At 34.6% G+C, this 19990-nt stretch overlaps 1 protein-coding gene and 1 pseudogene across 1 annotated transcript; one reads left to right on the plus strand and one right to left on the minus strand.

Annotated features, from left to right (window-relative positions):
- The first annotated feature begins 5563 nt into the window (after nt 1-5563).
- LOC114412269 lies at nt 5564-8519 on the plus strand (annotated as a pseudogene).
- An 873-nt stretch (nt 8520-9392) lies between these two features.
- Nucleotides 9393-11778, minus strand: LOC114412270 (myb-related protein 315-like). The gene is made up of 4 exons (XM_028376093.1): nt 11593-11778; nt 11123-11269; nt 10884-11013; nt 9393-10380 (listed from the first exon to the last, which is right to left on the minus strand). Exons 1-4 carry the CDS (start codon nt 11609-11611, stop codon nt 9822-9824), a joined length of 855 nt encoding a protein of 284 aa, XP_028231894.1. The 5' UTR covers nt 11612-11778; the 3' UTR covers nt 9393-9821.
- Between the last annotated feature and the right edge of the window lie 8212 nt (nt 11779-19990).

Raw genomic sequence — 19990 nt, forward strand, 5'->3', positions numbered from 1 at the left:
GAAAATAAGCTAGGTAATTTTTTGGGAGCCTATGACCTAAATTGCATAGGGCCTAGTTTGACCTTTATTTACTAAAATGTTATATTTAGGCTTTTTAAGCAACAAAAAAAGCTAGTGTTTGCTCTTATTGAGAGTGCTTAGAGTGTGCATTTTTAAGTAAAAAAGGTCATATTTAGATTGTTTAAATTTAAAAAAAGGCTAGTGTGTGCTCTTATTGATAGTGCTTAGATTTTTTTGTTTTACTAAAAAGACTTTTTAAAAAACCTAAATATGACACTTTTAATAAACAGGTAAGACCAAATTAGACCTTACAAAATCTAGGGCGTAGGCCCATGATGAGCTATCTAGTCTATTTTTACCCCTATCTACCATGAACAATGATAAAAAGAAACAAGAAAAAGTGAGAAAAAGTCAATGTGTGATAATGTTGAGTGAGGAAAAAAATAAGAACAAGGGATGAATTAATATTTGTGTGTGTTCACATTTAGTGTGTCTAGATTGTGTATCTTTTGTGTGGTGTGCATTAGAGAGGGAAGAAATAATATATATGGTGAGTAAGAGAGTCTAGAGTGTTTATGCAATGTGTGAGTGGTCTCATAGTGTTGAAGAAGGGAAAAAATAAAGAAAGTTAAAAAAATACGTTGTTATTATTATTTTTTGTTATTTAAGATTTTATTTATATTAATTAAAATTAAAATTATACATTACATTTATGGCTTACTTTTTTCATGTTACAAATTTGCCACTTTTTTCTTTTGATCTATGTATTTTTATTTTATTTTTTGTCCCCGTAATATTTTTTTTTTCATTTTAAATCCCTTTTCCAATTTTTTGCCCATCTATAGTAAAGGTGACTTGACACTATTTCTAACATGGTACTATTACTAATGTGACAAGTTATGCTAACATGTCACTGATAATTGATAATTATCCCCTATACTTAGATTTTAGCAGTGTTTTTTTTGTGCAATTATTGGGTGTCTTGTATGTTTCTAATGTATATTTTACGCATTATTTGGTTAATTGTTGAATAAATACTTTTAATAGTTAGGAATTTAGTTTTATTGTTTTTTTCTCATGATACTTGTTATCTTTGTTTATTTTGTAGGAATTGCATCGAATGACTCTTTTGGAGAGATATTTAAAGCAATGTCATGAAAGTTTAAAGCTCTAGAGAAGTATTGAGGCAATGACTCACTTAAGCTACCTATATCTAGTTAGACTAAGCAAGCCAACTTGTTGAAGTCTAGAGCATTATTAGGCTATTTTAAGTGTGACCTTTTTGGCTCTCTTAAATGAGAGCTTGTTGTGCTTCAGACATAATAGATAAATGAACCTAGTCTAATTATAGAAAAAACAGTAAGTATTGAATTATCATATCCACAAAGACTATGTGTAACATAAAGGAAATCAACAAGCAATTTTCAGACACATTGTTGTAGTGTGTTGTTAGAACTTTATCTTGAAAGATTGTTCTCCTATCACTAGAATGAGGGAAGCAATGGTTTTTCTCATTGAGCTTTTCTTTAAAGGTTTCAAGAGAAAATATTTTTGTATTTTTGGATAAAAAACGGTTCAAGGGTAAAATTTAAAATATTTTTGGTTGACATTTTGGCTAAGAGGCTAAAATAAAAGAAAAACAAGTGCCTTGATCTCTTTCATGCTTTATGTGACATCCTAATGATATAAGTTTCAAGAGAAAATATTTTTGTATTTTTGGATAAAAAATGGCTCAAGGGTAAAATTTAAAATATTTTTGGTTGACTTTTTTGGCTAAGAGGCTAAAATAAAAGAAAAACAAGTGCCTTGATCTCTCTAATGCTTTATGTGACATCCTAATGATATAAGAATCAAACAAAATCAATGGTAAACATAACAATGGTGATACACATTTAGTCACTATGTAGGTTCACACATCACACCTCACAAGGTAATACCATATTTATAAGTCTCATCAAAGAATGTCACACAACCAATCACATCCAAATGCACCAATCAATTGAATTCATCCAAGTTCACATATGCACAAGTCCCATAAAATGAGCATAATCTTTAATTCATCATGTGTTGTGATGCGCTTGATCATTTCAAACCAAACAAAGGGACTACCAACATTCTGTTTTATTTCTTTTTAAATTTTAAAATTTAATTTTTCTAATAGTGGGGTTCATGATGGCAAAACCATATCTTGCCATAGGGAACCTTGTATGTTTTTCTGACTTTTCTTTTGATTAATTCACTACAATGAGTGTATGATTCGCTATAGCGAAAATACAATTGTTCATTTTTTAATTAAGTGTTCTTCGTTGAAGCGAATTCACCGCTCGTTGTGGCAAATTTATTAATTGTAATGACATTAAAAATCAACTAAAAGCATGCACAACAGCAAAATTAAATTTGAAACCATCCACAATCACATAAAATTATCCAAATTCTACAAAACATTCTCAAAATCAAATCAAAATTGTTCAAACTTATCCTTGACACTTCAATTATATCTAATGCATATCAAAATTTGTCAATTGCTTGAATGTTGAGACACAAGTCCCCTACAGCAACACCAGTTTCTTGTTGTGCTACAGATGCAATAGGCAAGTAAAGTTAGTTTAATTATAGAAAAAAAACAAGTATTGAGTTATCGTATCCACAGAGACTATCTACAATATAAAGGAAATCAGCAAATAATTTTTAGACGCATTCGTTGTAGTGAGTTGTCAATTTGTTATGACAAAACTAAACTCATTTTGGTTTTGAAAGAAGATTTTGGAGTGAAAATGGATTCAAACAAAGAAAAGTGTTGCTGAGATAACATCCACAAAATTCTTCATATGAAAATTGTTCCTAATCAATCTCTTAATTCAATGCAACCAAGATCCAAACTACAATGACTAGTCCTAATTCCTCAGTAATTAATCCTTGAGTTCCAAGCCAAATCCCTAATTCCTTAGGTGATTTAGACCTAGAAACTTAGAGTTAGATAAGTGAATCTCTACATATGCACATATTTGATTAATTCCTAACATCAAATCCTTGCACAATTTCAATTCAGATCTAGGATTTGATTTTGTTTCCACACAATCCAAATCCCCAAAAGCTAGGTTGATCACTCTTAACATGCATCTAAGCATAGAATTGAAATAGGATCACATAAACTATGAGAATTGATAAGAAAATAGAGAATTACATACTTGAGTTCTACTTCAATCACTTAGCAATAATGAAATTTAGATCATTTGGATCATGAAGGATCCAAATAGAACCTCAAATGGGAGTTTGAATGGAGGAAAAGAAAGAGAGAGAAAAGAAGAGAGAAGTTCAAAATTCTATTTTTGAAATTCACAAATGAACCCAAAGTTCTTCCAAAATATGTTTCAAGCTCTTTATATGGAGTTGAGATTACATTTTTTTGTGCCATAGAGGATTTTCATTGCAACGAAATTACAATTATACATTAAGGACTTTTGCATTGGATCTTCATGCTTCTGAGCCTTGTTTGCTGAGGCAAAATGGATGACTCGTTGTGGCAAGTTTCTTTTAACTACAAGGTCTTCAATTTTGCAGATTCGTTGTGGTGAAGTGTTGCTTTAGTTGTGTCGTATCTCTGCCACTTCCTATTCATCAATAGCCCAGTTTCATTATGGTGAAAACACACCTTGTTGTGATGGGATCATGTTTGTAGCTCTTTATTCTTTGACAATCAAAATATGCTCTTGTAACATCCAAATTTACATAAAAACATAAAAAAAAACTATCTTTTTTAGTTTCTAAAACCAATTTATACAATTTTAAACAAAAACAACAATTATGTATGAAAAATCTAAAGAAAAGTTAAGATAATTACTCAAAAAATAAAGTGTGAAAAACAAGTATTAGAGCTCCCCCGGAACAAATTTGGATGTTATTGTGCTAGCTTAAGTGGATTAAGTACAACTTGCTTAAGCGCAATTGTTTGACAAAGCCCAATTGTTGAAGACTCAATGCCATGTAAAAGGCCAACTAAAATAAGAGTAGATGGTTCCAAATTTTGTGAATTCCAAGGCACAAAGGTTAGGGATAGTTATGTGGTGACTTCCATGCTTAGGAATTCATCTCCACTTGTTTCTTCATTGATTTCTCCTTCCCCCACGGCTATGAGTAGCTAAATTCTTCATTTATTGAGTTTAATGTAATTAGATCTTTTTTTCATGTAACTACTATATTGTTTCTTATTCAATATAATATTGTTATTGTTTCTCTTCTACGCTTATTTCTTGCTCTTGGTCTGATCATCTGATTGTATAACCTTTTTCATTCAATTTTTTTGTAAATTTCAATTGAATCACGGATTGAAGAGAATTGCCAATGAACTTTATACTAGAGATAAGGTAAAGGTTTTTGATCATTGTTAGAACCCTTGTTCTTAATGCAAATCAATTAATTATACTAGTTAAGAGATTGATCGTGTAATTAAGGGACATAGGTTCTCTCTCCTAAAAGATTAATGTTAAAAAATATTTGTGGGTTGATGATAACATATGCTTAATTGAATATAAATTATTTGTAATGCATGTTAGGTTAGTCCAATGAATGTAAACCCCAACGATTTCTTCCATTGATGCAAATCCAGTTCATGTTTTCACCACGTGTTTGATAAAAATTTTGAACTAACTTTATTCCTTTAAACTCTTTACTTCTATGCAATTGTCTTTTTGTTATTAAATTATCTTAAATTTCATACTTTGTAAAATATACTGTTAATTATCCAATTATTGCACAAATCCCAATAAAGATGTCTTTACTCATCATTTTGTTATATGGATGATTTAATACTCTTGCCAAAATCTTAATAATGACATAACATTATATTAACATGGCACATGCTGACATCAATATTATTTAGATGGCATGATGTCATTGACAATTTAATGATGATGTACCTAGTTCGACAACAAAGACTAAAATAAAAATATTTTGTTAAAATTTAATTTTGGTTATTTTATTTTATTTAATTCACAAAATTCGCCCCTATAAAAAATATAGACATTTAATCTTTTTATTTTTTCAAAATCAAAGATTTTGGTTTAATCATCAATTTTGTGGTGTTGATTGTTGATAATAAAATGTTGATCACTAAATCATTGACATAATACTATATCATTTGTTTTTTAAAATTAAATTCTTAAGTTATTCAAAGAGTTTTTTTAATCACTAAAAAATGAATTTTTTAATAAATAATACTTTTAATTAAATTCTTATTAAATTAAATGATTTACTAATCAAATTAATAATTAAAAAAACTTAATATCATAGTGCCAAAGATTTAGCTACCAACGTTTTCACGTTAATAGTCAATGTCCTAAAATGGTTGGTTGAACTAAAATTCTTGATTTTAAAAATAGGAAATTAAATATTTTTATTTTTTTAAAGAACAAAAATTATGAATCGAGAAAAATTCAATAATTAAAATTGTATTGTAGAAAAAATTATAGTAACGAAAAATGAAAAGAAAAAGTTAAACTAAATGAACCAAATTACCAAAATACTATTGTTTACGAAAAAAAAAATTCCTTCAACAATCTCAATTACACCTAAAAAACAAACAAATAAAAATAAAAATAAAACTAAGAGAGAAGAGAAAGAGAGAGAGAGACGAAGAACTGGGATTGAAGTCTCGCTGACACCCTCCAAAACCCAGAACCTGCGACTAACCACAACCTACGACTACGACTACGACAGAGGAACATAAACGGTGTAGGCAATTCATTTCGCTCTGTTATTTCTCCCTGCTTCACATTGTTCAATGATTTATAATCGCCATTTGCTTTCTTCTGCTACCAATCTCTACAAACTCACCCATCAATCCTCTCTTCTCTCTCGCGCTTACTCCTTCGTTTCTCCACCACCCTTTACCCAAAAGTTAACGTTTTTGGCCTTTCCATGGAGATTCCCCTCTACCCGACGTTTGTGCAATGGTTCAAACCTTGTGGGGATGAGAATCATGAGATGTTACTGCCATGACAGTAGGGGGTCTAAGGAGTGGACCGAGGAAATTGAGTACTTGGATGAATCTGGTGGTGTTATTTACAAGGGTAAGGGTGTTAGGTCTGTTGAGCCCGGTGTTGATGATCATGTGATGGTTGGTGAGGTGAAGAAGCCCTTTGTGAATGCCCTGGCTGTGGCCAAAATTGTAGAGGTTGTGAAGAGGTGGAAGTGGGGTCCAGAATTGGAGACCCAATTGGACAAGCTGCAGTTTGTGCCCAACATGACTCACATTGCTCAGGCCTTGAAGGTTGTTGGTGATGTTGATGCTTGTTTTAGTTTGTTTAGGTGGGCCAAGAGGCAGGCTTGGTATGTACCTAGTGATGATTGTTATGTCATGTTGTTTGATGGGTTGAACCAGAAGAGGGATTTTGAGGGGATTCAGTTGTTGTTTGATGAGATGGTTGGTGATTCGGCAGATGGGGTTTCCTTGTTTGCGGCATGTAATGGGGTGATTCGGTACTTGGCTAAGGCGGAGAAGTTGGAGGTCTCGTTTTACTGCTTTAAGAAGATACTGGATGTTGGTTGCAAAGTTGATACCGAGACATATAATTCGCTCATTACTTTGTTTTTGAACAAGGGTTTGCCTTATAAGGCATTTGAGATGTATGAGAGCATGGAGAAAGCCGGTTGTTCGTTGGATGGTTCAACATATGAATTGATGATCCCAAACTTGGCAAAGTCGGGGCGTCTTGATGCTGCTTTCAAACTCTTCCAAGAGATGAAAGTGAGAGGTTTTCGGCTGGGTTTGAATGTGTTTGCATCACTTGTTGATTCGATGGGGAAGGCGGGGAGGTTGGACAGTGCAATGAAAGTTTACATGGAGATGCGAGGTTATGGGTACAAACCTCCCCACACTATATGTTTCTTTGATTGAATCTTATGTGAAGTCTGGAAAGTTAGAAACTGCTCTAAGGCTTTGGGATGAAATGAGGATGGCAGGGTTCAGGCCCAACTTTGGCTTGTATACTTTGATCATCGAATCCCATGCAAAATCAGGGAAGCTTGAGATTGCTATGTCTACATTTTTAGATATAGAGATAGCAGGATTTCTACCCACCCCATCTACGTATGCTTGTCTCTTAGAAATGCATGCTGCATCTGGACAAATTGATCCTGCCATGAAACTGTACAATTCAATGACTAATGTAGGTTTGAGGCCTGGCCTAAGTACTTATACTGTCCTTTTAACTCTACTGGCTAATAAAAAGCTGGTGGATGTGGCTGCCAAAATTTTACTTGAAATGAAGGCCATGGGATATTCTGTGGATGTGACAGCTAGTGATATTTTGATGGTTTATATTAAGGAAGGTTCAGTTGATCTAGCTTTGAGGTGGTTGCGTTTCATGGGTTCATCAGGGATCAGAACCAATAATTTTATTATGAGGCAGTTGTTTGAGTCATGCATGAAGAGTGGGTTATATGAATCGGCCAAGCCTCTTCTGGAAACATATGTCAACTCTGCTGCAAAAGTTGATTTGATACTTTACACCTCCATTTTAGCTCATCTTGTTAGGTGCCAGGAAGAGAAAAATGAGAGGCATTTGATGTCTATCCTTAGTGCTACAAAGCATAAGGCACACTCTTTTATGTGTGGACTTTTCACAGGCCCAGAACATAGGGGACAGCCAGTGTTATCTTTTGTCCGGGAATTCTTTCAAGGTATTGATTATGAATTGGAGGAGGGTGCTGCTAAGTACTTTGTCAATGTTCTTCTCAATTACCTAGTTCTAATGGGGCAGATAAATCGAGCTCGATGTGTTTGGAAGGTTGCTTATGAGAATAAACTTTTCCCAAAGACTATAGTATTTGATCAGCATATTGCTTGGTCCCTTGATGTTCGAAACTTGTCAGTTGGAGCGGCTCTTATTGCAGTAGTGCATACTCTTCATAGATTCAGAAAGCGCATGCTATATTATGGTATTGTGCCAAGACGCATAAAATTGGTTACGGGAGCAACTCTGAAGATTGTGATTGCACAGATGTTGAGCTCAGTAGAGTCTCCATTTGAGGTGAGTAAAGTGGTTCTTAGGGCATCTGGAGATTCTGTCATGGAGTGGTTTAAGAAACCAATTGTTCAGCAGTTTCTTCTGAATGAAATTCCATCTAGGTCTGATATTCTGATGCATAAGCTGAACATACTTTTCCCCAGTTCAGCACCTGAAGTTAGATCTCTATCTCCTCCTAAACCTCTCATTGCAGGCAGGGCAATGTAAACAGTTTTGATATCTACGGTTAGTAACTGGTGTTTGAGATGTTATTGTTAGTCTAATGTCATAGAGTGGTGCACACTCTTCATATGTTCTGAAAGCTAATGCTATAAACAGATATGTACTATTCAAGAATTTGGAATATAATCTATGAAGATTCATTTTCCCCCCCAAAATTTTTGAAGTAGATGCATAGAGTATGCTTTCTCATGATTAGGGTATTCATGTATGTCAACTTAGGGTTTTCGATCTTGGTGAATAAGAATTGGTTTAGTTCACATACTAGAGGATTATTATGTTCTTATTTCTCAGGTCTTAATTAATTGTTAATATTGAGGAATTATTAGCCCTCTTTTGACTTCTCCCATTCTATCCTCTCTCTAAATTTTCCTTCATTATTTTTCCTCTTTTAACACACGTACTATAAAATAAGAGGGTGTATGTTAGCAAATTCCTTTAATTATTTAGAATAAAATATAATTTTTAGTTTTATGGCAATGATGATAAGGATAGAAAATCTTCATATCCAAATGTTAATTATTAAAAATTAAAGATGACATATATTCCATAGAGTAAGCCGCTCATTGTTGTTGTTGCCAACAACTTATCCTACCTTCATATCCTCAACCTTGAAAAGGGACCCATATGAAAAACCCTAGATTGGGAAAACGTCCTACCAAATCCCGCTCCATTGTCCATTGCCCGAAAAATCGCAATAGCTACAAATCTTCACAGCGAAACTTGAATTTGATAATGATTTGGATGTGTAGTTGTGGGATTTTCAATCCAAAAGGGGATTTGGGTAGTGAAGGATGAAACTAATTTATCATGAGTGTTCTTATTTTTCATTTTGTGGTGGCTTTTAGCCACAAGTATTTGAACATCATTAATAGTGTTAGCTTCATAATGATGGAAGAATCAATTTTGAACCAATTTAAAAAAATAAAGATCAAAATGAATTTTTTAAAAGATAAATAATCAAAATAAACAAAAAAAAAAAAGATAAATGAGAAAATTTTTATAATACGGGTCATCAACCTATCCCAACAAAATTTTATTTTTAATAGTTTAGTAAATTTTAAAGCATAAAGAAAGCTACTATCTCCATTCAAAAAGAACTAAGGGAGGAACAAGAAAAATGATTGATCATAACAAGCAGCAGAAAGCGACCAAGCAAGGTAAACCTTGGACATTTCATGATGATGTGTGTGACAACTTTAATAAAACTGTCAGTTACAGAGGAGACAAGAAAAAGTGGCGATCTTATCAACTTTGCATTCTTCAGCCCCACATGTTGTACAGGTCATGGGGTGTTGTGGAGGAGTTCAATTCAAGCTGTGTCGCTAAGGAACACACAACAGCAGCATAAATCTTATTTCACTAAATGAGATCTACTACATAAATTACACGAAATCATTCAACTTGGTTAAATTCATATAACATGGGACAAGCAAAAACAAAATATCCAATTCACATTCAACAATATGGAATCACATTCAAAAAAGCAGTGGCATTCTTCTTCACAAGATGTTTTGTAACATTTTATTGATTGAGAGATTGTAAAAATGTGGCAGTTTCAAGAGATGGTTATGCTTATTGCCTATTATCCAAGAAGAGAAAATCTTTCTCAAGAGAATTGAAGTTATCCCAAGACAGAATGGAATCCAAATCATCAACCCATTGCTGTAAGGAATTTTCCTGAAGGTAAGAGGATTCACCCACAGAATGGTTGCTAGAATCATCAAGTGAGAAAGAAGAACTACAATAAGAACTAGTGCTGGATTTGGTTTCTTGGCTCACCCATGATCCCAAGTCCAACTGTGAGCACAGCATTTCATAATTGTTGAAAATTCCAGTGGTATCATCCCATGTCACCTCGTTCTCTTCAATTTTCCCTTCTGTTTTTGCCACTTCTCTTGTGCCATGCATGTCCAAGGATTTGTTCTCCACACCTTGTTCAGACCCTTTTGAAGTGTTTGGTTGTAATTCTATATTTTTTATGTCATCACCCGACTTTTCCTTTTGCTCAGCTGGCTTCAGTGTCAAAGGGTCCAAACCAAGGAGCTTCAGCCTCTTCTTGATTTTTGTGTTCCAATGGTTCTTGATTTCATTGTCTGTCCTCCCTGGAAAATGTGAAGCAATCTTAGACCACCTGAAAATGTGCTTCATTGTGTCAGAAGAAATTAGTATGCATTGATATCCTTTTAAAACCGCAATACCCCTAGGATCATTTCAAACAAAGTTCTAAAAAATGTCCGTGACCGTGATTTTGGCAACATCAAGATTTTTGAACTCTTTGCAAGTACATTGCAACTGCAATTTCAGTTGCACATGCCTGTAATTTCCTACAATGTCAAGAATTGTGACGAAATCACGACGACAATTTAAAACCTTGATTTAAAAGGTTGATTTCGGCCCATCAAAGTTTTTGGACTCTTTGGAAAAGCATTGCAACTGTAATTGCGGTCACGTGTATGCAATTTCTTGCCGTGTCAAGGATCGTGATGAAACCACGGCCATAATTTTTTTGATTGGCACCACAATCATAATTTAAAACCTTGATTTCTAAGGATTTTTCGCATACACACTGTCCAAACACCATACCATTTTTTATTTTTTTTGCAAAGACAATTTAGAAACATGTAATATATATACCTATTACCAAGACACGAATGCAGTTGCATAATTTGATCCTCTTCCATTTCAGTGAATCCACCTCTCTTGAGGTCTGGCCTCAGATAATTAATCCATCTCAATCTGCAGCTCTTTCCACATCTTAGCAAGCCTTCACCAGCATGCCACACACAAAAATAAAAAAAAAAAAACCAATTCAAGTAAATACACAACTTTAATGCAAAGTCAAAATGTGAACAAAATTTTCACAAAATAAATACCTGCTAGCTTGGGAACTGTTCTCCAGCAGTGGATACCATTATTGATGATGAAATTCACAAGCTTGCGATCTTCCTCAATAGTCCATGGACCTCTCTTCAAACCAACCTTATCACAACAAGGCTGTCTTCCCATTTTGTAACCTTCACCTTTTCCAAATCAAGAAATTTATCCCTTGAGGGTTAATAAGTGTGACAACATATAAAGGAGGACACTTAAAAAAGGAGCTCATTTAAGGTTCAAGCAAAGATGCGGCCAGTTCATTCAGACATTTAAATAAAAACAAGGTGTCCTATGATAAGGGTGACAAATGATTGGATGGAAAGCACTTTAGTTGAAAGCTACGAAAGCATGAAGGGGTTGTCATTATAAAATGATGGCCACCACCACCCTTATTGAAACAAAAGGAAGAGTTTCTTCTTCCACTAGAGAATTTTTCAATGCAAGAAAAAAGAACCAGACGTGAGTCCACCTTTCTTGAAAAATTTCATTATTTGGTGCCATAATCTTCTCTTGTTGATAGCATTCCATGTAAAATATTGAGTTTGATGGGATTCCCTGGTCCCAAAATGGCTGGCACGCTTTGTCGTTGTAGGCTACCCTCGTTTCATCTTTCACTACTATAGAGATGCCTTCACTATTATTATGTCATGGCTAGTGTCATGAAATTCTTCCATGGATTCACTAAGATCTGGAACCTTGATCATTAAGTAAATTGAGAATGAATAAGACAATAACATATACAACACAATCAAAATATTTTTTTTAGAATTAAATTAATTAATTTTTATGCATTGTAAACCAACTAGAAATTATAATTATAATAGATATAATTTTTAAAGTAATTATTATAAAAATTTATAAAAGTACAATGTATACGATGATTTGTAACCAAATATTATTAGTCAATAAAATATTTACTCTTTCTTTTTTATTATATATATATATATATATATATATATATATATATATATATATATATATATATATATATATATATATAATAAAAAACGGACAGATAGGAAGTAAGAATGCAGTATGATTAATGAAATGAAAATATAAACTTGAAAACAGATATCAAGGTCACACCGGAGACCGGCTTACAAAACCCAGGTTTTCATAAACAAAGAAACCGAAGCGGCGGCAGAGCCGCACAGGATCGGTGAAGGGAGAAGAGAGAAGAATGAAAAACAGAAATTTATTGAATCTAGAAAGAAGCGCTTACAAAAATCTTGTTTCAGAGCACCTCTCTTCCGAAACCTGAAAAATGACTAAATGAAAGGGTGCCTCACAACATGCTTGAGGACTCCTTATATAGCCAAATATCTAAGACCGGTAGTTGCCGGTAGTTTTGACCGGGACTATTTGACTGTTTGTTACAAGACAAGTAGTTTTGACCGGGACTTTAATGACTACAGGACAGGTAGTATTGTCCAGCATTAATTACACATTAGTTACAAACAGACGGTTTTGTGACCGAAATTAAATTTAATCTAAACAGATACCAAAACAATCATCTTCGTTTTGGTAAAAGGGATCTTCTTCGTCTTCTTCAACAGAACTTGTTTCTTCCTTCTTTGAGGATGAAGCTTCTTCTTCCTGTTGTAACATTTGTAGAACTTCCTTCAGATTTTTAGCTAAGACCTCCTTTGATGTCGATCCTGCTAAAAATGCTGCCAGATGAGACTTTTGGTTCAAGAACACTGAAGTCTCTGGATCAGCCGCTTTGAGGAATTCTGGATGGGATTTGAACCATAGTTTTACTTGTTCTGGATCCGCTTTGGATGAGTCAAATTGTGTCCACCATTTTACAAATGCGTGTCTTTGTAGTGATGGATATTGATTTGTCTTTTCAGTCTTGCTGTAGCGATATTGCCATGAGAATATCCATGACAGTGCAAAGCTTGAAAAGTATTTAAGATCTGCTGGAATTCGTGATTCCTGCGAATTGTATTGTTTCTTAAATTGGGAAAATCCTTGTTGGACCGTTTCTGGGAATATCTCTGGGATTGGTCCAAAGAAGTCCCACCATTGCAAAAACCAATTGGGAAAATTGTAAATTGTGTTGGTCTTGAAATATATTAGCCATGAATGCTTGAAGCGGGTATTTTGGTGCCAAAACACCTTGGTCCAAGCATCAACGTAATCCCAATAGGTATAACCTACCGGATCAAATGGAACTGAAAATCTCTTCCCTTTGTTCAAGTCTGAACCAAAGTGTCTTGGTTGAAGAACTTTTAGTATTTGGATGGTTGAATGGGTGTTTAAGGTTTGGTCTTTTGGATCTTTGAAATGTTTGATAGATACTGAGTTTGAATCTACCAAAATCAATTCATAAAAAGTTCTTGTCTTCAGGATGGTGGTTGGTTTGTAGTGAAATCCTGGTGGGAAAGCCTTGGCCGTCGCCTTGAAGGGATTTTTGTCCCAAAATTCAGGTTCCATTTGCAAAACAGTTAACAATTTATTTTTATAAATATAATTGTTAGTTTGTTTGGTAGGTGGTGTTTGAGCTTTGGCTAAAGGTAGTTTTCCTTTAGTATTGGTGGCTGTTTTGGTCATTGACGCATTTTGGATCATTGTTTGTAAATTTGATTCAGATTCATCATCAGATTCTGAGGCAATGTCTGCCCAAGATTTTTTGATTATTTTTGGAAATTTGGTCAGACCCATGTCTTGAAGGGCCTGAAGGGTTTCAATTGGCCAAGCATAGTCGGCCGATGTTTGTTTGGCGGTTGCCGGTTTGGGAGATTCCTGAGTGGATGGCTCAGGTTTGATTGAGGCAATCTGGGTTGATGACCCTTCTAAATTGGTTTTCTGGGTAGATGACCCAGCCTGGGTTGGTGACCCAGAAGAGGTAGATGATTTCTTCATGGTTGGTTCTGGAAGAGCCAGCCTGGCTCCTTTGCCTGTACTCCTTCCTCCCCGTAGGGAGATTCCCGATGCCTTAGGAGGCATTACCACTTTTTTGTAGGAATTCACGGGTAAGGTAGTCAGGTAATGAATTTGAGGTGCCCTTGATGTATTCTATGTCAAAATCAAAGACACTTAAAATTGCTTGCCATCGTGCAAAAATTTGTTTTGAGGCAAGGTTTTTTACATCTTTTTGTAAAATATCTTTGGCTGATTTACAATCAACCCTGATTAAAAATTTTTGGTTTAATAAATCCGATTGAAATTTGGAAATGCACAAAACAATTGCTAAAACTTCTTTTTTAACAGTTGAATATTTTAATTGTGCAGGATTCCAATGTTTTGATGTATATGCAATGACATGATCTTGGCCATGGACTCTTTGTTTGAGGATGCCACCATAACCTATGTCTGAAGCATCTGTTTCGACAATTTTAAATGCCTGTGGAATAGGAAGATACAGACATTTAATGGATTGGACTTTGACTTTGATTTCTTTAACCGTTTGTGTATGGAGGTCAGACCAAGGAGGCGGATTTTTCTTCAGCCTATCATGTAATGGCTTGACAATATTATTTAAATAGGGGACAAATTCTCCTACGTAATTTAGACAACCTAGAAATCTTTGTAACTGGGTTTTGTCTAAGATTTGGTTGGGGAATTTGCTAGCAAACTCTATTGACCTTTCGATTGGAATGATTGTACCCTGATATATATTGTGACCAAGGAATCGAATTCGAGTTTGGAAAAGATTGATTTTTGATTTGGAGACTGCCAAACCATTTTGTTTGATGATATGTATGAAGGTTTGGAGATGTTTGAAATGTTGGTCAATGTTTTGGGAAAAGATTAAAACATCATCTATGTAGACAATGACAAATTTTGAATAAGGATTGAAAATATCATTCATAATTTTTTGAAATTCTGAAGGGGCATTCTTCAGCCCGAATGGCATCACGTTCCATTCATATTGCCCGAAAGGTACAGTAAACGCTGTTTTGTACCTGTCTGATTCTTGGATTTGGATTTGCCAAAATCCAGATTTCATATCAAATTTTGAAAATATCTTCGCAGAATTTAATCTGTTAAGCAAATCTTTTTTGTTTGGAATAGGATATCTAATCCATTGTAATGCTTGATTTAATGGTTTGTAATTTATGACTAAGCGGGGTGTTCCACGCTCAATCTCAGATTGTTTGTTAACATAAAAAGCCGCACAAGACCATGGGCTTTTGCTTTTCCGGATTAGGCCTTTATCAAGCAAATCCTTGATTTCCTTTTGACAGTATTGAAGAAGTTCTTCATTCATTTGGATTGGTCTGGCTTTTGTGGGAATTTGTTTTTCCCTAAAGTCTTTCTCATAAGGGAGATCGACAATATGTTTCTTTCTGTCCCAAAATGCATGTGGCAATTCAGAACAAACGGTCGATTCAATATGATTTAATAAAGATTGAATTCTTTCTTTTACTTGGGGTTTTCCTAGTTGTATCTGAATATTATTAAAAGATACTTCTTCTTTTAAGAAGTTAATTTGATTAATCTTATTTTCTATAAGGTTTATATTTCTAGAAATTGGTTTAGTAGAAAAATTAAATATAATTTTTCTTCCTAAATAATTTGTGGTTATTCCTTCATTGGATATTTGGATGGGAAACAGGGCTCTAATGAAGGGCGTTCCTAAGATTACTTCATTCTTAAGGTTTTTTACCAGAAGAAAGTTTGTGTTAATCTTAAGACCTTGGTTTTCAATTATTGCATTTGATAGCTTAAAATTAATTTTTAATTTTGAGCCATTTGCCGTACTTAATTTTTCTGAGGTTTTCTCAAAGAATTTTGTAGGAATTAATCCTTCTAAAATGCAGTTTGAATCAGCCCCTGTATCAAATAGGGCCATTGTTTCTAAAACGAAATCATTAATAATTATTTTTATGTTTATGTAAAATTTTTGGATTTTAATCTTGTTGATTAATCCCATAAACATATCATCTTCTAAATTTTCTGGTTGGTTTTCCTCACTGTTGTTGGTACTTTCAGAATCACTGTCTTCCTCAAGTTGAGAAAGAATGATCTGATGAATTTCTTGTTGTTGACGAAGTTCTTTTACTTCTCTTTTTAGATTGTTTATCTCTGTTTGGAGATCTTGGATTGTCGTTGGTTTGGTTGAAGAATTTTCTAATCTCTTGAGTATGTTACTTACATCAAATTTGTTGTTTGTGATAAAATCCTTTTGTCTAGGTTTTACCTCTAATGTTTTCTTGAGTTTTTCCAGAAAAACCTTCTTTTCCTGGGGGTCGGGTATGGAATTGATTGCTTCAAACCAGAGATCTTGTTCTCTCGTTAGAGTATTGATTTGCCCATCATCATCATCTGTTGATGATAGTTGGTCATCCTGTTGGATTAAGTTTAGGTTTTCATCGGAAAGCACGGAGGATGAAGTTTCTGTTTCTTCCTCCGAGGTTTCTATGAGCAAATTGTTTATTTGCTCTTCAATTGCGGGTTCTAGGTTAAGATTTCTTAACTTCCTTTTTAGCCTACAGTATTTGCTGATGTGGCCTTGTTTTCCACAATTGTAGCACGTTATTTTTGATTTTGTTTTTTGTTTAGGATTTTCCATTCCTCTACTGGTTGATGGTTTGTGTGAGTATCTCCTCCTTGGAAATCTCTTTGTATTGATCGGTTTATTCTCATGGATTTCCTTTTTAGAGGATTGTTTTTTCTTTTGTTTTGGACAGGCCGGTAGACCAAATTGTTCGCAGAAAGAACCTAAATCTCTCTTTGTTTGAGCCTTTTCTTTTGCTAATTGCCTCTGAATTTTGTCATCCTGACAAATTTTTAAGGCTACCTTTTGGACGTAAGAAATTAATTGACCATAGCTTAAACTTTCATATGGAATATCTCCATTGGCAGATTGACTACGGATTTTATCTCTAACCTTGTCTCCTAATGATCTGGGAAGACCAGCTAGAAATTTTTCTTTCCAAAAAGGTCGTTGACTATCTTCTCTTGTGTAAACCCTAGTTAGGAAAGTATCTCTATACCACCTAAAATCCGCTAAGGTTCTACACTTAAGATTTGACAATAATTCTGCAGACCTATCTTTCCACAAGGATGGGTCTCCAATGAAATGTTGGGCTATTGTAAAAATTAATGTGTTAACAGCGTCAGGAATCTCTTTATCATCGTCATTAGTAATGACTTTTCCATTGAGATCCGTCTTAACTGCGCTGTAAATTTTTGATTTCTCTTCGTTAGTGAGATAATTATCCCACCATCCTTTCAGTTGTCCAGAAAATCCTGCCACTAAGATATCTATAATGGTCTCTTCTGAACATTCATGGGAGGTTTGGTAAGCCGTAGCTACCATGGTCATATGTTGGAGTGTATTCATGATGTTATACTCCGTTTGTGCATCTATGTTCCATTCATAGATGTTGTTTGCACTAAAACTCTTAAAATTGTTTTCACCTCTTTCTTCTAATAGAAGGTCAGGGGCAGTTGGACGTTGATAATATAATTTGGAGGGTGTCTTCCAGTGTTTGGAATTAATTGGGTTTATATTCTTCTCTGACACTGATCCTATCTCAGTTGTGTTATCTGAGTTTTGGTCACTATCTTCATTAATAACATTGATTAATTTGGAGATACTTCTTGTTACCATTTTGGAAGTATTTTCCGAGGCTTGGGGGGTATCGGGAATGACTTTAAGTAAACTACCAATCTTGTTTAGTAATTCACTATGGTTGTCACCTACGCCTTCAATTAAGGATTTAGTTTTTCTAAGTTCCCTAATTTTTCTTTTAGCCTTCTCACTAACTTTGAAAGGTTTGAATAAAGGTTTCTCAATGGGGATCTTTGGCGAAGTTTCCTCAATTGGTTTTTGTTTAGGAACTACCTTAGTTTTTATGGTTTCTCCTAAAGCTTGTAAGTATTTGTTGGTATAATTTGCCTGTTCCATTAGGCTCTTAATGTCTTTAGAGGTTATTTCCTCGTTGACATCTTTTGTTTTGAATGGTATTGCCATGACAGGTTTATTGTTACTGTCTTTGATGTTTGGTAGTTGATATTGTGTTGCGGGAGGTAATTCCGATTGGATTAACTCACCATCCTTCACTTGCCAATTTGTTATGACATTTGTTGCTGGATCACCTATGATGTCTTGTTTCCAAGGGTAATCTATATCCTTTCTGATGGCATAAGCATGAAACCAATCAAAGAAAAGGACATTGATTTTGACTCTTTCGACAAATTCATAGAACTTGTCTTGGATTTGTTTTCTGTTTGCACCCTTGTAATGTTGGAAAAACCATCTCCTTTGAGGTTCATTCTCCGGAGAATAGAAATCTTTCCTAAGGGTTTCCTTATCAATGCTAAAGTTGTCAAATAACATCATAAGGTTCCATAGAAGAGTATGTTGGGGATTGGATCGACTTTTGGTCGTCCTCCTGTTCTTGGTTGTAAGTTGTTCTAGGTATGCTAGAAGTAGTGTCTAATCCTTGGAGGTTTACAGTAGGGAACTGGTTATGTGACTCAGATCTGGTTAGTCCTACTGGAATTGAACGGGTTCTAACTGAAAAAGACCTTCTGGTTGACTCATGTTCAGACCTAGAGGCTTCTATTCTTGATGAAAAAGAATTTCTCCTATTGAAGGTTATCTCTACCTTTCCGGAGTTATCTTGCTTAATATGCTCTATTGTTGGAGCGGGTCGGGGAATAGACGGTGTGGCCTTATCCATAACCCATCTTTCGGGAAGAGTTACTTCATCCCATTTTATTTTTCTTGGGAGAGACACGTTAGCCTTTGTCATATCAGTGATAAACAAGGTTGTTTCTCCTTTTTGAGGTTTTAACAGGACTCTAGATGCACAAGTATTCATGACCTTGTACTGGATCCTATAAATTAAGGCTGCTGGGATTGATCCTTCTTTCATGTCAAGGCCATGAAAGTGGATGTTTAAGAACATAGAGTCAAGAATGTTTCTGTCCATCAGACTCACTGTTTTGTTTGGATAACAATTAAAATATATTGGACCTTGTCCTAAGCTGGTTTCGACTGTTCCAATTAGGGAGTCTTCGAATTGATTATGCCTAATATCTCTTAGACACATTAAAACTGCTGCATCTATGCCCATATCAATTAAGGGCTTGATGGCTACTTGTACACAACCGATGTGTAAATATTTATACTTACGGCTATGCTCATAAATTGAATTTTTTGAAAGTAGATGAAATTCTTCCCCTATATCTTGTCCTAGAGGAATATTGTTTTCTACTGTTTTGATTATGTAATCAAAGTTGTGTTTGTCTTTAATTGTTTCAGGAACGTATAGTTGATCCTGAGGGATTTCTGGAATGTTCCAGTCATCCATGTTTTGATTAATATCTTCGAATCGGACTTCCTCATCGAAGAGATTGTGTTTTGGGGCGACCTCTTGGGTCTGGTTATCTTGATCACTTAAGAGATTGGTGTTTCTTGAAGAAGATGAAGAGGAGGAATTCGAGCGAAAAGAAATACGGGAAAACGATCGCAATAATCTAGACATGATTAAAACATTCTCTAATATCTTTGCCCTCATTTGGTTCCATAGGAATCTTTCCGTAAGGCTATATGTTACAGAACTTCTTGGATCTGAATAAATGGAAAAGAAGATTTTTTTTTTTTTTAATACAGACAATATAGTTTGAACATTACTCCTATAGCCACCAGTATATTATGTCTCAATATTTTATTTGAACAATACACCTTAGCCTTACTGCCCTTTCTCATCCACGGGACTTACTGCTACAGTATCATTCAACTAAAATATCAGACTGCTGTGCTTCCAGAAAATACTGTTCAAACACATACTGTTTAAATTAAAATTACTGTACATGCTTTAGATCCATAAGTTCAGTTAACATATGCCCTTACGGACACTATTCCTACTTCCCCATCAGGCTCTGATACCAGAGGTCAGCGGAGT

Source organism: Glycine soja, chromosome 5, assembly GCF_004193775.1.
Source record: "Glycine soja cultivar W05 chromosome 5, ASM419377v2, whole genome shotgun sequence".
Taxonomy (NCBI): Eukaryota; Viridiplantae; Streptophyta; class Magnoliopsida; order Fabales; family Fabaceae; genus Glycine; species Glycine soja.

Bases quoted from the DNA above. Each gene is read 5' to 3' on its own strand.
- LOC114412270 (XM_028376093.1), bottom strand. The intron at 11,014-11,122 runs GTATTTATTTTG...ATGCTGGTGAAG, and splicing joins AACAGTTCCCAAGCTAGCAG to GCTTGCTAAGATGTGGAAAG. The intron at 10,381-10,883 runs GTATATATATTA...GCACATTTTCAG, and splicing joins CATTCGTGTCTTGGTAATAG to GTGGTCTAAGATTGCTTCAC.